Source organism: Pygocentrus nattereri, chromosome 7 (genome assembly GCF_015220715.1).
Source record: "Pygocentrus nattereri isolate fPygNat1 chromosome 7, fPygNat1.pri, whole genome shotgun sequence".
In the NCBI taxonomy this organism is placed as follows: domain Eukaryota; kingdom Metazoa; phylum Chordata; class Actinopteri; order Characiformes; family Serrasalmidae; genus Pygocentrus; species Pygocentrus nattereri.
In genome coordinates this window covers 4198546-4214524 of record NC_051217.1, presented here as the reverse complement: position 1 = coordinate 4214524, position 15979 = coordinate 4198546, and the positions used below count along the sequence as shown (strand labels likewise).

Here is a 15979-nt window from a genome sequence, read left to right as displayed (position 1 = left end):
GTGTTGTTAGTTGTTGATCAGAACTTTCTCTCTACATCCAGAAGAGCTGCTCATCATGGGACAAAACACACAAGTGACAACAACCAAACAATCGCCATATCTGGATTACAGGACTCCTTCCAAACCAACTTTTCATGGTCCTTTCATAACCGGTCCTCTTTAGCTGATGTTATTAGTGAATGTAACAAAAATGTAACTCCTCCTGCACGTTTACCCATCCAGATCCTTATCTTAGTACTTGCCCTTCCGGTAAACATAGCCTTGGTCTGGCTTCTGAGGTTTTAGGTCTCAACCTTGCCATTCGCAGTATCCTCTATTGCCTCAGTTTGCCATTGGATCTACATTTCAACAAGGCAACGCTCTGGACTACTCCGAAGAATCTCGCACGCCTTCGCCGTCCTCAGTTACTTCAGCTGCCCCCTCCTGTTGACCAGTATGTGTGTGGAATGCTATGTAGCTGTGTCATACCCCGTGGTCTTCATGAAGCTGGGCAAGTGGGAGTATCGTGCCGCATGCTCTGCCTTAATCTGGCTCTTCACCTTCATCATGGCAGGGGCCACCTACATCTATACCCTTTCCATCATTGCTATACCCTTGTCGATAATCGTGAACATTCTCTTTCTCCTCATGCTGGCGTGTCTGATTACATTTGATTTCTTTCATCCACTGCTTGCCTTCCTCTACTGGGCTTTTTGGACTTATCGCTGAAGTCAATGGTTAACCACATTCTGGAAATTAGTGTGAAACCGGATCTGAGAAATGCAAACAACTGACGTTTATGACTCAGCTGACAATTAGAAGAACAGAAACTATTCTATTTAATTTAAACTGTAGACTATAAAGATTAAAACCCCAAAACCATAGAATATTATTGTAAACAGTTGCATTGCTGAACATTCTAGAACTAAACTTTCTGGGAAGCCAAATCTCCAGTAGGTACCCTGATGACCACTAAACTAATTACAGACAAATCCTAGAGTCCTAACTGCAGTTTCGCATTTCCCCTACATTTAAGCAGTGGGGATCCCTCAGGGCCTTCTAGGCCTTTATAAAAGGCGTGATGATTTCTGTGAAATATACAGCTGTATTTTTCCTCACTCTTATTTAATGTATCATCATGCTTATTGTAAGCAAGTGATACAGAAATGCTCTTGTTAATTTCTTGAAACACCCATCATCAAATGATTGAATCAGGATTGTTTTCTGTGTTATCTAGGTACATACAGTCAAGATCATTCTACCATTGGTCAGGACTTCAGGAGCTGAACTAAAGGTGTAAAGCCACAGTCACGTGAGTCATTTGTAGTTTGTGTCACCTTTCAAAATGGGCATGACCGAGGTTGGAAGGCTGGTCACGAAAAAAGGCTGGTCACGAAAAAAAATCCTTCATTTTGGTGCAGTTTGCAAGTTAACTAACTCGCTAACCAAAAACAGTAATGGCAAAAGGAGAACATAATTAGATGTTTATACAGTGCTCCACCCTGGTTTATATCAAAAAAGTGTTTATGTGGTTGGTGGCAGTGGGGTGACCCCAGGGATGGGGGAGTAGCGAAGTAGCTGTAAAAGAGCCATTCCTTCAGAGGTGAACCAAAGCACCTAGCACTACTGGTAAAGGATGTAAATTTGCATGTCAAAGTTCCCCAAAATTTTAACGTGGTGTGAAATTTTGTGCTCATCTCAGCGACTTCCCCAGAAATTAATCTTATGTTGCTCACAAAAATTCGCTGGCACATGCAAGGCATCAAGCATCAACTAATCATCTTTTGATGTCCAATAAGCGGAACCAATTTTGTGAGAAAAAAAGTCACTCTAGACATTCTAGAAGTTCTAGATACATCACTGACTGTGAATACGTAGCCTGATCTGTGTTTCAGTCAGCTGTTAGAAACAGAAAAAAGGGGCAGCAGCTCAATGCCATTACTCTTTGCTACAGGAGTCACTGCAACATAGAAGGTATAATATAAGTTAATATGTCTGTCTGAAGCTGCAAATAAGACATGGAAAGTAATGTGGTGCATGTAATCTAGAATGGCCAAAAATGTTCGTGTGAATTACCATTAGCTTAGTGCTAACGTACTACTAGAATCACATAGGGGTGCTGGCAAAAATGAACATTACATTATATTATAGTATATTATATTATTCATGTTTTTAACATTTCTGGCCCAAACTGAAGCCCCAACTCTAATAGTCATATCATTTGTTGATTATTCGGTTCTCTTATTTGAATCATTAGTTAATTAGTTAAGCTCTTCTTGGCTGAATCCAAGGTCTGTAGACAACGTCCAGTGTGCACCACGTTGACCAAACAGTGTTTTCATCAGTTGTACCTCTTACCCTGTTTTGTTGTCATGAATGTAGACACAAAGGATTATAATGTAATAATATAAATACACAGAGAATTCCAAATCAGAGTGATTCCAGTGTAGCATTCATTCAGTTCCTTTACTTGCTTACTTCAGCTGCAGTAACAAACTGTGGCACCATTCGTTGTTGAAATGACTCTGTAATTTTGACTGTAAATTGGAAAGCAGGATGACTGTCACTCAAATGGATACATTGCTGCTTTGCGCTGACAGATAGTTGATGAGCTTCAGAACCATGATACATCATCATCTTGTCATGAGAGATGCATTTTCAGCCAGGTAAGGCCAGCATATCCCAAAGCACAATCAAAAGAAATATTACAAATATCTGTATCTAATTAGCTCTAATAATCTATAATAAACTGCCTGAGATTACTCAGTCATTTTTGGCAAAAGTTGAAAACCAAAAATCAATATAGTGATTCTCTCAAACACAAAATCAATAAGCAAGCAAGGATTTCATGTACATTTAACAAATTCTTTAACAACCCTACTGACCTCAAACAACCTGCAATCTGTAGTCCTCACTCAACTACTCGTTCTCCAGCATAAGGCTGTTCCACTATGGCCATACTGGTGTGGACATTCCTGAATAAGCCTTTGCTAGAGTGTCCTGTCACAGACAGTGGATACTTTTGAGAAATATAGCACAAACCTCCCTCTAAAGTCAATACCAGCTGCCTAAGAGAAGGAAAAGCTAAACTCCAGCTCCACACCATCATCAGTACTGCTCCTCTTATGAGAAGTCAGAGTCAGAATACATTACCTGTCCATCTTCTCATGCAGGCAGTGAGGGTTAGCTCTAAGCTGGTGCATCACCTCAGCTTTGGGCATCTTATTCCTCCTCACATGGAACATTTCCAGACTCTCACAGCCATGATGAGGAGAATGTGTCTTTTTAGTTCGAAGGACAGCCATGTGTACTAGTCAGGCAGAGGGTAATGGAGACTCAAGTTTCAAACTTTACAGACTGTGGACCACTTAAGACTGGACTACATTGGACCTAGGCTTTTCATACCTTGCTGGTCGAAAGAAGTAAAGCATAATGTAGGTGATCACAAAATGGATGAGACTGAACTGTTACCTCATTAATATATGACACAGCACATCCTGACTGCTGATTGTTGTTATATTGAATAAATGGATGGTAAAACAGTCATTTTGCCTTCAGTTCACATCTAATGTCATATAATAATGCGGTGAGTCAAGTCAAAAACAAATATCTCTCATAAAAAACTCTTTTTTTCTAGGGATGTAACATATACATAAATAACACATATTTTTAAGTTTGAGATGATTCAATTAGATTTTTGTTCTTTTCATGTTTTGTTTCTAAGAGCTCTAACTATGTAGACTACAAAGATTTCTCTTAGAGCAAAAGATTAGTAGCATGTACTCATGCAAATTGGTGATCTTATGCAACAAATATAGACACACAGATGCCTAGTTTTCATCACTGCTAGCAGTTTCCAAAAAAGATGGTAAGGAAGTATTTTATTGATGTATAAAGCCCTAAATGAGCTCGCTCTTGAGTACCTGCAAGACCTTATTTCCTATTACGAGCCAGCACGATTACTCAGATCTGGCTTTTTCATAGTTCCTAGAATTCATAAGGCTTCAGCTGGGGGAAGAGCCTTTTCTTATAAAGCCCCCAAACTCTCAAATGATCTTCCAGAAAATGTTCGGGACTCAGAGTCAGTGACACTTGTTCAGCTTTTGGCTAGATAAAGGCAGCAGATCCAGGGGTCCATGGACACTCCATGGGAGTTATACTAAACTGAGATGCTGGTGCTGTCGTCCCGCTGCTCGTATGCGGTCACTCAGGATTGTGGACGGTGGAGCGGAGGGATGCCAGTTGTTTCAGGGTGCTCCTGTGTCTGTGTGTGCTATCTGGTTCTCTCCTTTTAGTTAAGCTGTTATAGTCCGATTTGCCGGAGTCATTAGCCACACTCTGGAAATGTTCACAGAGCAAAACTAATTCCATCTCCCTACCTTTTTCCAAGTAAACGATTGCCCTCCTGGCCGGCCGGACACTGATGGATGACTGACTGTTGAGCTCTCATGCTACCTGCTTCAGACCAGCTGCCCATGCCCCAGCTACCGCCACTTGCTTTGGACTAGCTGCCCACCCTACATTGAACATACATGGACTCCTAACTATTACTAATACTACTACTATTAATAATAGTAATAATAGTAATAATAATAATATCATCATCATCATTGCTTACATTATATATATACTATGACTATATCAGTACACATGAGCATAACAGCAGACCTATGCGATGTATAGAGTCCTTTTGGGGTTTTTTTTTGTCAATAATTTGTAGGTCGTTTGACCAGAGGGGGACGGGTCCCCCCCCTTGTGAGCCTTGGTTCCTCCCAAGGTTTCTTCCTCCGCTCTGAGGGAGTTTGACCTTGCCACTGTCGCCCCTGGCTTGCTCACCTGGGGGGTTTACATTTCATGTTAACACTTTGTCTTTACTGGACTTTTGTGAAGCTGCTTTGTGACAACATCAGTTGTTCAAAGCGCTAAACAAATAAATTGGATCTGATATGATTTGAACCATCAGAAGAGACCGATTGAATTTACATTGAATTTTTCAACGTTATGATACTGTACCGAAATCATTCTGACCACATCATTATAAGTTATTACTTTAATGTGCCTATGATCCAATGAGGTCTACCTCTAGAAGAGCATGTAAAGAGTATCTAACCCAGAGTGACGTACTAAACAAACACAGTAATGGTGACAGATAGATACTGAATTATTGATATTTCCTATCTGGACGTTTCTTCTTGAGAATCGAGCCTTACGTGACAATGTCAACAATAAACAGTGAACTAAATATACATCAGTATCATCAAACTGATAAATGACTGGAAAGTTTGTTTGGGGGCAGTCGTGGGCTGGAGGTTAGGGAACTGGCTCTGTGACTGGAAGGTTGCCGGTTCACTCCCTAAGGCTGACAGCACATGACTGAGGTCCTTGAGTCTTCTTCTGCTTTTCTCATACACACACACACACACACACACACACACACACACACACACAGTCACAGGACACACAGTGAACTCTATAGTAAAGTTTTGCTTGATCTTGTTTCCTGCGCCCTGATTGGCTGTTAGTTCGCGTCCACAAGCACTCCACTGGTCTGATTAGCCAATAGTAGTACAGGAGGCGGGACTAATTTCGAAATCAGCTTAGACAAGGTGAAGCTCTTCCTGTTGGTTTCACACTCTAAGGGAGGAGTTTAGTGACTCGAGGGCAGGCCACAAATAAAACTATCAGAAGCTGATTTGAAAGTGAAACTGGGCAAAGTTTCTGTAAAGCAGTCGTTCCGCAGCAGCACTGAGACTCTCGAAGGTCTCTGAGCGTCGAGCAGGTCTGAAATCTTACTTTAACTCCCTGACATCTGAGTAGCTGGAGCTTGATGCCGAGTGTAGAGAGCTGAGAAGATGGACACCTTCTCAACGGGCGAGATGTTCACCGAATATCGGCTCCTTAAGGCTTACTGTTGTAAAAAAAGGCCGAGGTCAAAGGCAAAGCCTAGAGCAGACGCCCCTCTGGGTGCTCTAAGTAATTTGAGAAAAAAAAGCAGTAAGGGAGGAGGTGTACATTTTGACGAAAGAACTTCTAGAGGAAGAGAAGTTCTCAGAAGTGCTGCTATTGCAGATTCAGGTAAGACAGCTGTATCTTAGATCTTACTTATTTACTTATATAGTTATATATTTTCTGATTGATTTCATATCTCTAAAAAAACAGATGAACCAGATCAATTTGAGGATGTGGCTGAGCAGCTGACCCACATTGTGGACAGTACACCTCTTCCTCAGGACGACGTTGTTGAAGATGGCGCTGGTAGGCTTGTTCATCAGTAAGATTATTGATGTCTTTAAGAATCCTGAGAATGTAAGAGAGATGGTGTTGTTAATGGCATGTCCTACTTGGTCTTCCCTTCATCCAGACAACCATGTCATCCAGAGGCTTGTGGAGTTATTGAAAAAATGCGGTGACGAACTGAATGAAGAGGTAATTTAGATGAATTTTCTACCACAGGGCACATAAAGAATAAATCTGCAGTTCACAAAAAGGAGGCTGGAGTTAGGCACAGGCCAGTTCACAATTTCAGGACTGTTAGAACTTCTCCACACATTCACTCTTGTCCTCTCCCTCTTTGGTTGGCCCTGTTAGATCCAGAAGGACCGTGAGCTTATGGGGTACCTCCAGAACTCTTTCTCTTACGCCGCCTTTGAGAATGTGGCCTCAGCCTTCGTCAGCAGTGTGGTGCCTATAAGCACGCAGAAGGAAGAAGCTAGTGAGCAGAAAGCTGTGATTGCCTGGACCTTTGAGATGACCAGCAGGTTGACAGCTCTGGACCTACAGCCTATGAACAGGGTCATGGGGTTCGGGGCCCAGTATCTGCACCAGCATTTTGCACCATGGATTCAGCAGCATGGTGGCTGGGTAAGTTCTGACTACACTCATCCGGACTTGCACACTGTAGTGATGATGTATTTTATAAACTGGAACTATGTATTAAAGAACGTATAAAGGATATGAACTTCTTTCCCCATCTACAGAACAAGGTGTTTAACAGTGATGAAAGTGATGATGAGGTCCAGTAAAAAGCGACTTTACTTTGTCGGCATTTCTGAAATCCACAAGATGGTCTGCTGCCTTCAAGAACATCACTTTTTGATTCCCTCCTGGGTGCTGATCAGAAAGTTTTGCTTGTGTAGAACAACCTTTTGGTTCAATCGGACCCCAAAGTTTGAAAACCCTGGACGAATGACTTGTTTTGTTGATTTTCTAAATAAAAATCTATTAACATATCCTTTACAGAGAAAACAAAGGCATTGTTATGCAAGTTTTAGTGCACAATTTCTGTTTATCTGCTAAGTTTATGCACAGACCACATTTCATGTTTTTTCATTTGTTAAATTCGGCAAATAAAAAGTAATTGTGCATTTTCACCTATCTGGCACACTAGCTATCCACCACATCTTAAGATTTAGAGACAACTGCCAAAAAACAATTATTAGTTAATGATAAGACAAAGGTGTGTGTGTGGTTTGGAAGAGTGTTCATCACAAATTACTTGACAACGGCACTCGTAAAACACTTAAAATATAATACTTTATTGACCAAGAATAGGAGACATCCATGACTGCAAGCACAAATAAAGCAAGCACTACAAATGAACTGTGGCATTCACTCTGCTGCTTGGCTAATTTATCCATGCATATTTCACACTAGTTTGGAAATCATGATTAATTTATGCAGAATACATGTACAATAACAATCAGCTTAGCCCACGTGCTGCAACTTAAATGAAATAGATTAATGTGTGATTACTCTTCATAAGAGATACATACTCTTCATATGTCAAGCTCATAGATAGGCACAGAGAGGTAATGCAACAAACGTATACTGGATAGTGTATTTTTGTTGTTTGTTTTCTCACATTCCCAAAGTCAATAATGTGTAAGCAGACTAACTCAATGCAATAATAAATGTGAAATCAAGTTTTTCTGTATGATTCAATATTAATGTGTCTGCATTCATTCCATCCTGTGCACGATAGCAGAGTTCATATGGTTGAAGCCTAATGGTTGTCTGTGTAGCTCATCTGTTAACCAGAGAATGCTGTATTTAGTCTGGACCAGGTATATTTCTGCCTTACTGTCTGGAGTCATCAATTTCAGACTTCCTGTTTGCCAGTCATAATGAAGTTGGATGTAATGCCAATTGGATTACAGAATCCTATGTTGAGCTAATCACAGTTAAGAACCACAGACGGATACTGACATGCAGCCTACAGCATCTGTAACTGGCTGCTGTGAAAATGATTAGAATAACCTGGTCACAAAAGCTGGCAAATGCATTAGAACACAGGACAATGAGACTGGCCTCTGCCTCTGGTTCCAGGCCAAACAATGCACCACGAGCCACTTGTAGTTATGTTTATTATATGTGATATGACTTTAGCATGGTTTGTAGTTCAAAGCAGAAAATCTCAAAGCATTTGATGTATAATTCATCTGAAACGTGTTCACTTAGACAAATTCCGTATAGTTCTAGATGCCGAGGTACTTGTTCATTTTTCCCAGGGCGTCACAGACTGTGGTGAGGTCACAGCGGAGGTCCTGCACCACATTCTCAATGCTTCTGGTGTCCTTTAGAAGGTCAATGCTCTGGGTGTAGGGGTTGTAGTAGACAGAGAAGGGCCTCTTGATTGATTTGGCAAATTCTCTATGAAGAGGAACCATATCATGAGATCTTTTTGTCTTGGTTCATAACTGGACACCAGTTTCTGATAAAACCGTCCTTCTCAATTGATTCAATCTTGTTTATTAATAATGAAAATGTATTTTTCAAGCAAGTATGATCATAAACAGGAAAGCTTGAATAATTTTACCTCATCTTTTCTTTGGCCTCTTCAAAACTTTCTGACACAAAGTAAACGTCTTGGAAAGTTGTGATGAGGCACTCCTGGTAGCACGTGGTCCTGGGATCAAACGGCTTCACCAAAGCTTTGTCTGATAATGCATGCTGTGGATTCATTGAAGGCTAGTTAAAGAACTGAGAAAGTGGAGTAAAACTGGGATAATAAAAGTGCTATTGATGTACCCTTAGCTCTCCAATGGAGGACAGCAGCCCTGCTCCATAGGCTCTCAGCTGGCCGTCTTGTTTGCACAGGCCAAACTCAATGGTGAAGAAATAGCACTAACCAGAAGAAACAGATTTTAAAAAGAAGCAGAGCAAAAGGCCAGGCATGAAATAGAAATATTTAATAGATAATATGTAAGGTAAAGTGTTACTGGTAATATTATCACACAAAAGGTTTCAGGTATGAAGTGGTAATAGTAAATGGTAACTCTAGCTTTACTTGAAATGTTCCTGCTGAAATCCCCCCACACTGAAGATTAACCTGCATGCAAATGCACCAGTATAGGGCAGATCATGACAGTAAAATGCTGGTTAAATGCCACCACAAGCCCCTCTGACCTTCTCACATTGGTATAATCACTGTATTATAGACGAGAGTCTGTCACTCAGGTAGGCTCCGTGGCATTTAAAGACCCACTCCTGAAATGAAAGCTTGGTTTCAGCTGCACTTACTGTAGCCAGTTTTTGCACATCTTCATCTGAAGCTCCTAGAGAGGCCAGGCCGATTTCTTGCGAGAACTGAGCAAACTTCGGATCCGCTAGGAGCGGCACATGACCCAGGAGCTCATGGCAGGTATCCCTGAGTGCCAGCGTTAAAGATATAACACAAACTTTAAAGCATCACAAATGTAAGTTTAATATGTACTAAAAAAAAGCTCAATTATACAGATTTCTTTCTCAAACATAGGATATGAAATGACGCTCAAGCCAGTGGGGATGCGTGTCTGGACGGTACTCACGGCTCTGGTGTGTAGAGCGGATCAGTGCTGTGACGCACATATTGAGTGCAGTTAAACACTCGGTATGCCAGTCCAGCCAGGAAGTCTCTAGGTGACAGGTATCCTGCCACAGGTCGCACCGTGAATCCTGACCTCTCTGCAAATCAAGATCACACAAAAATAAAATCTTAACAAGCCAGAAGATCTTGTTCTTTATTTAAAGATAAACCGACTAGACTAGATTTGCATGTATAAGATTATTAAACTAGCTTGTGTGAAGTTATCTTGTTTAGGTTATTTAGCTGATAACTCCTACTTCTCAAAATAAAATAAAACTTTTTTTAGAGAACTGGTTTCAAATCTCAACACTCTTTACAACTTTAAATCTTAAAAACATTACAAAGTCTTCTTAAAATAAGTCCTGAAATTCCTTCTTTCACAGTTTTCAAGTTAGCTGATTAATTTCAAACATACAAATCTAATTTTTTAAAAACTAGTATGCTATCTTATTAGAGTTACTAAAGCAATTTATTATCATAAATTTAATCAAATGTGTCATTTTTGTAACGTTTTATGACTCACTATAAAAAAGTATTTTCAGGAATGTATCTTATTTTTAAAATTTCAGAATACAATTTAAAAAATATTTTTGTTCATTTAAAAGCAAAGTAATCATTTGTACTGAGCTTAAAAGTTGTTCAAGCATTCTCTACTCAAGAATTTGAGGTTTTTGCTCATTTCAGATCATTATTATGATGACATCAGACCAAAATAGTGTTACTAATCTGGCCATAATGCTATAAACCAAAGAAAGATTTACTGATTTAATTTGATGGATTTCAATAGATGCAAAAGTCTGTATACCCATTTGTAACAACTTTGGATAGAAATACTTTTGATAAGAATCACAGCTGATGTATGATGTAAAGCACATTTAATTCTCTCATACATGTGGTATTAATCATAATATAGCACTCATATTTCTTGTATGTGTAAAGCCCACTCCCAGCAATGGATGACATAAAAAAAAGAAAGAAAATTCTTGAAAGTGGTCTATAATGCATTTTAAGTAAAACCGCTCTCATCATACTGGTTGGTAATTTTGCTTGATTAAAGTGTATTTAATTTCTGATTTCATTTTCTTCCTTTTCGTTTGTCTGGTAATGTAAAATTTACTTTGGGGATTGGAGTTATTAGGTGGGTGCCACTAGGGGTAAGGATAAGGCGAAAGGGAAAACTTAATGGGGGGAGGGTCAAGAGGGAGTGGAAGGGGGGGGGGGGGTCAAGAGGGAGTGGAAGGGTGGGTGGGAGGGGTAGAGAAAAGAGAAAAAAGGGCCGGAGGTAGGAAAAAGGAAAACATTATAATCCAAATTGGTCCTTTTATTCATTCATTTATTTATTTGTGTTTTTTTTTTCTTTTTCTCTTCCATCATATTTGTGACCAAGCACCAGATACTGTATAGGCCCTTTTTCCCCTTCATTGGATTTGTCCTGTTTCTTTGTTTTCCTGATGTCTTGACTCATTCCCTCAATAAAAAAAATAATTTTTAAATAAATACATTTTTCCTTTTCGACACTTTTTTTGTGATCAATAACAAATCGGCGCGCATTCTATATGTTTAGCACACATTGGACTGAAGAAGCCATGAAGCATCTCTTTATTCTTATAAATTAGGTCTATGCTAACACAATAGATAATTAAATAACTGTCATAATGCTGTATATGTGTGTAATAATCTATACTATTTTTACCACTGTGTAATACTGCTGCAGTACCATCTAGCGTCCTGTAGTATTTATTGTCAGATAAGTATTCTTACGTATTTACTACTTCTTTTTCATAAGGGTAGAAATGCTTTTAAATTTCTACGATGACACAGATATAAAATACCTCCACATGAAGCAATTACCTCTTAGAAACAGAGACACATCTTCGAGCTGAGGGATGTTGTCCTCTCGGTATCCACAATACTTTGTGAGCAGTGGGAGGTTTTTCAGGTACTCGCAGCAGGCGTGGGTGGGGTAGAGTTTAGTCAGCTCCCGGAACACCACTCCCCAGGTCTTCACCTCCTCTGGCGTGTACTCAATGCGTGGGATGGGTTGGCCACTATTACATAAAAAGAAAATTCGCTAAGCAAACATAGAGGGTCATATGTAAACTAATGTGTGGGCTGACTGACAACACTTTACACAATGCCTGCCTTTAGATCAGCTCTTCCTGCACTGCTGGCCTTGGCCCACAAATATTACACAACTCTGAAAACTAATTTTGAGTGTGGAAGGACATGAGGTACTAACAATTTGTAGTTCATCGCCACCTCCACAAAGTACTTCCTCCTCTGCCGATACACATTGTCTTTAAAGCCCTACAGAGATGGGAAACATCTGTCAAAGGACTGCATCACTGCATCAAGATCTATCCTTTAATGAAAGCCTTGGAATTTAGCAGTTCACCAACTGGGTGGTCAGCGTCCAGCTCCGAGCCGTACATGAGCACCCTGTGAGAGCACTGGTCCAGCTCCGAGATCTTCTGGGGAAACCAGGGCACTCCTTCCCCATCTGGTAGCCCACCCAAAACACAAACACAGTCCAAACAGTCTAGAATAAAAGAGTCAGGAGAAGCAGTAGCATTATCACAAATATCACAGCCATTTATCCATGGAAGAACATCATGGTCTTCACAGCAATATCTGTGTGGGTCACTGGGGAGATTTGTACATCATAACAGCTCGGATGTAAGTATGTTACTAGCTGTGCCTGCAAGTCACAGACTCACCGGTCTCTGCAGACCACACATGTTGAGGTGTGTTATACGAGATGATGTTGACGTGGTCTTTAAGGTGTTGCACCAGCTCATTGAACTCCTTCTTAGTGCAGCTGCACTCCGCGTAGATCTCCACCTCTGTGTTGACCCGCTTCGATTTGCGTGACTCAATGTGGGCCAAATTCACACGCTTCTCCTACAGCAGCCGTGCCCACAGAATATGTTCAAAGAAGCAAATTCACACCAAAATGTTCACTAATAATGATCATTTGCCCCCATGTCTTGTGTCATTTTACAGACCAGTGACCCTTTTTGCGCTCTTTTCTCCTACAAATGCAATGAATAAACATGATGCATGGTGATGCACTACAGGCCTGCATCTAATATGTTGCCCCCTCCTTGACAAACAACAATGCATCAAAAATGTGACATGTGCAAAAGTTATAGCACACTTTATATTTAATTTATTAAGTAAAGTTTTTTTTACTCTATTAATGTTTAATAGAGATGTGGGCTGAAATTTGCAGGAAAAAAATGCCACATTTAAGTTAGAAAATCAACAAAAACTTGCAGTTTAACCAGACATGTTCAAACAGCTTACACCTGTATGCTTCATTTTTGTTTCCCATTCACCAGATCTTCTGGAGGGCTGATATGGTCACTAACCTGAAAGATCCGAAGGGCCCTCACCAGATAGCCCACCTCATTCTTCAGAGAGAAAATCACAGCTGTTTTCCCAGAGTCAAGAGTGGAGCTTCCTTCTTTGTCCGGTTTCTCATCTATACGACTAAACGATGTCCTGCGAAGCTGCATATAAGTGTGGGAAATCTGAATGATGATCAGGATAGTTCAACATGAACGGCTGATGAGGTAAAAGCTCTGATTTACATTTACATTTTTATTTTATTTGCTTGCCCAGAGCTTCTGTGATCTGTGTAAAAAATGTTGAACTGATAATTACATTTTTATAATGGTTTTACAGTAGCAGTCACCTTTTTGTGAGTACCATACTGATCGACTCTGTTGACAGATGGTCTCTGACAGATGTTGCTTCTGATCACAAGACCACCCACTACAATGTTATAAGTAATTATGCATTATCATGACATTTATTTTATGATTTGAGCCCAAATCACTTTTCTGTCTGTGTACTTGACTTGACTACAGGATCTATGCAGTTTCTTCTTGTGATCTGATAATGACTCAATCAGGAATATGCAAAGTAGCCTGAAAATGAGGTACATGAAGAGAGCTCTCCACTGAATTCTTACCATACTGGTGCCGAGATGCTGTTGATTAAACATGGCTGAATCCAAAGATAATCCCCGACGTGCCCAGTACTTGCTGGAGAACATCATCATAGCTGGCTGCATCTTCGGGACCACTTCCTGACCCCTCTTTCTCAGCAGCCCCACAGGTGACTTGGGGATTTCTTGACCCTTCTTCTGGTTCTGCAGATCAGAGGGCACAGGCATCATTTCTTGAGGCTTGTTTTTGCCTTGCATTTCGGAAGACACCGGGGCCGTCTCTGATCCCTTCCTCTTCTGCACCTCTGAAGCCATGGGGAACTGTCTGGGTGTGCCACTCTACCTTGCACTCCACCTCCCCCGACAGTGCCAGAGTCGTGCTTATATAGCGTGACGAAAGATGCCGATAAAAAAAAAAAAGAGACCTCCTCTCGCACTGTATCGCTTGTATTCGTTTCTGAGGGGGCCTGATGCTTCTTCATTAAGAAAAGTTGTTACGTCAGTACCCTCACTAATCATGTAACCTCAGTGTTAATTCACTCAACTCAAATTTGCTCTAGAACAAAGCTCAGGACAGACCTCAACCTTTTCTTTTCTAAGATAAAAAAAAAATCAGAAATTCAAATAGGAATGAAGAACTTTCACTCTGAAATTGGGGGCTTTTCATACGTTTGAAGCGAGCAGTGGACACCCCACACAGATGACTTTAAAACATAGATGGGGTATCACACATTCTATAAAGCGCAGAACGTAGAACAAGTGAAAATAAGGGGAAGGAACACAATGCCACACCGGCTTTAATGTCCACTTTATCAATGAACAAAAGTCAAAATAAGGGACGCAAGCACTGGTGGAAAGCAAACCATGCATTGACGCACATTGTTTAAAGTCTCAGCTGAATGAGCGGGTGTTTGCCATAGAGCAGAATGCAAGCGTTCCTTTAATGAAAGGGAGCTGGAGGAGAGATAAAATTACAGCTCTGAGGAGAAAGCTATCAGTGGCCTCTGGCGCAATTTCCTGTGGAACAGGAAATGAAAGTGCAAGGAGTTTGGAGATGATTCTGGGCATCTTTGTTGTGAGCATGCAGCCCTGTTATGAGGCGATAAAAGATACTCTGGTCTGCTGTCAGGATTTTACACCCGCACCTCCCCATCTCATCTCGAAATGTCACCGATGGGAAAGAATGCTACTAATACATCAAACAGACAACATTCAAATGCCACTTGAATTTCCAATTGTGCATTTTAAGTGCAGAAGCAGTTTCTCGAGTGGTAAATTCAAAATAACATAACACAGAGTATCATTTTAAGTTATGTAATGCTAAGGGCATATCTTGTGATGTATATTGTACTATTCGTCACACAATATATAACGTAAAATTAAAGTAGTTGACTTTATATAAAAAAATAATAAAAAAAAAAAAAAGAAGCAAACTTACTGCCTCAAATTAATTAAGTTACTTAACAGGTTCAACAGGCTTAAGTAACTTTACACAGGAGCTACGGATACTTTCTAATTTCCAGTGATCCACACCGCTGCAGCAAGTAAGGTTAACTCAAACAGCACAATAATTATATAAGCACAATTATTATATAATAATTATATAGGGTTACCACTGAGCTGGCAACAGTCCACTTTTCCAAGTTCTATTTACTCCTGAATTAGTTCGGTTACCATGAATCAAATATTCTTCCTAGAACAAGTGAATCTATTCCATTACATTAGACAGACTCCTGTGCACAGAAATAAACTAATTGCTAAGATAATACTAGAAATACTCATTTTTGAGAGCTCTAATAGATTAATGCATATTTGCTGTACTGTTAGCATTCATGATGACAGCCTGAACTGGTCAACCTAAACACTAAAACTCCATCAGAAAATGTAAATTGCATGCAAACTTTACAATTTGCCCAAGAATATGTTATGGCACAACAATATTTTACACAGAATTATATTTATAAATTAGAAAAATAAAGAGTACCAACAAAACCACCAAGACTCGCCTAAAGGACTTATGCAAATGAACTGATCTTAACTACATTTACCTAATAAGGATAATACAAGAAATATTGGGCATTACTAGATTTGTATTAGTAATTTGAACAAAGCCAAAAAATAATTACTAATAACTTTTACAATATAGACTGAAATATTGTAAGCTACACACCAGAAGATGTTTTACAACGTTCCATTTCATGTTT

At 39.9% G+C, this 15979-nt stretch overlaps 2 protein-coding genes across 2 annotated transcripts; one reads left to right on the top strand and one right to left on the bottom strand.

Moving 5' to 3' along the window:
• Positions 1–5595: 5595 nt before the first annotated feature.
• si:ch211-218c6.8 (apoptosis facilitator Bcl-2-like protein 14) lies at positions 5596–7902 on the top strand. The gene is made up of 5 exons (XM_017690831.2): positions 5596–6054; positions 6139–6234; positions 6341–6405; positions 6568–6840; positions 6957–7902. The coding sequence occupies exons 1-5, from the start codon at positions 5832–5834 to the stop codon at positions 6999–7001; spliced, it is 702 nt and encodes a 233-aa protein (XP_017546320.1). The 5' UTR covers positions 5596–5831; the 3' UTR covers positions 7002–7902.
• On the bottom strand, positions 7359–14142 carry tph2 (tryptophan hydroxylase 2 (tryptophan 5-monooxygenase)). Its single transcript, XM_017690855.2, has 11 exons — positions 13800–14142; positions 13195–13335; positions 12541–12724; positions 12223–12362; positions 12063–12130; positions 11675–11871; positions 9786–9921; positions 9499–9625; positions 9007–9102; positions 8795–8928; positions 7359–8628 (listed from the first exon to the last, which is right to left on the bottom strand). The coding sequence occupies exons 1-11, from the start codon at positions 14088–14090 to the stop codon at positions 8454–8456; spliced, it is 1689 nt and encodes a 562-aa protein (XP_017546344.1). The 5' UTR covers positions 14091–14142; the 3' UTR covers positions 7359–8453.
• Positions 14143–15979: the final 1837 nt, after the last annotated feature.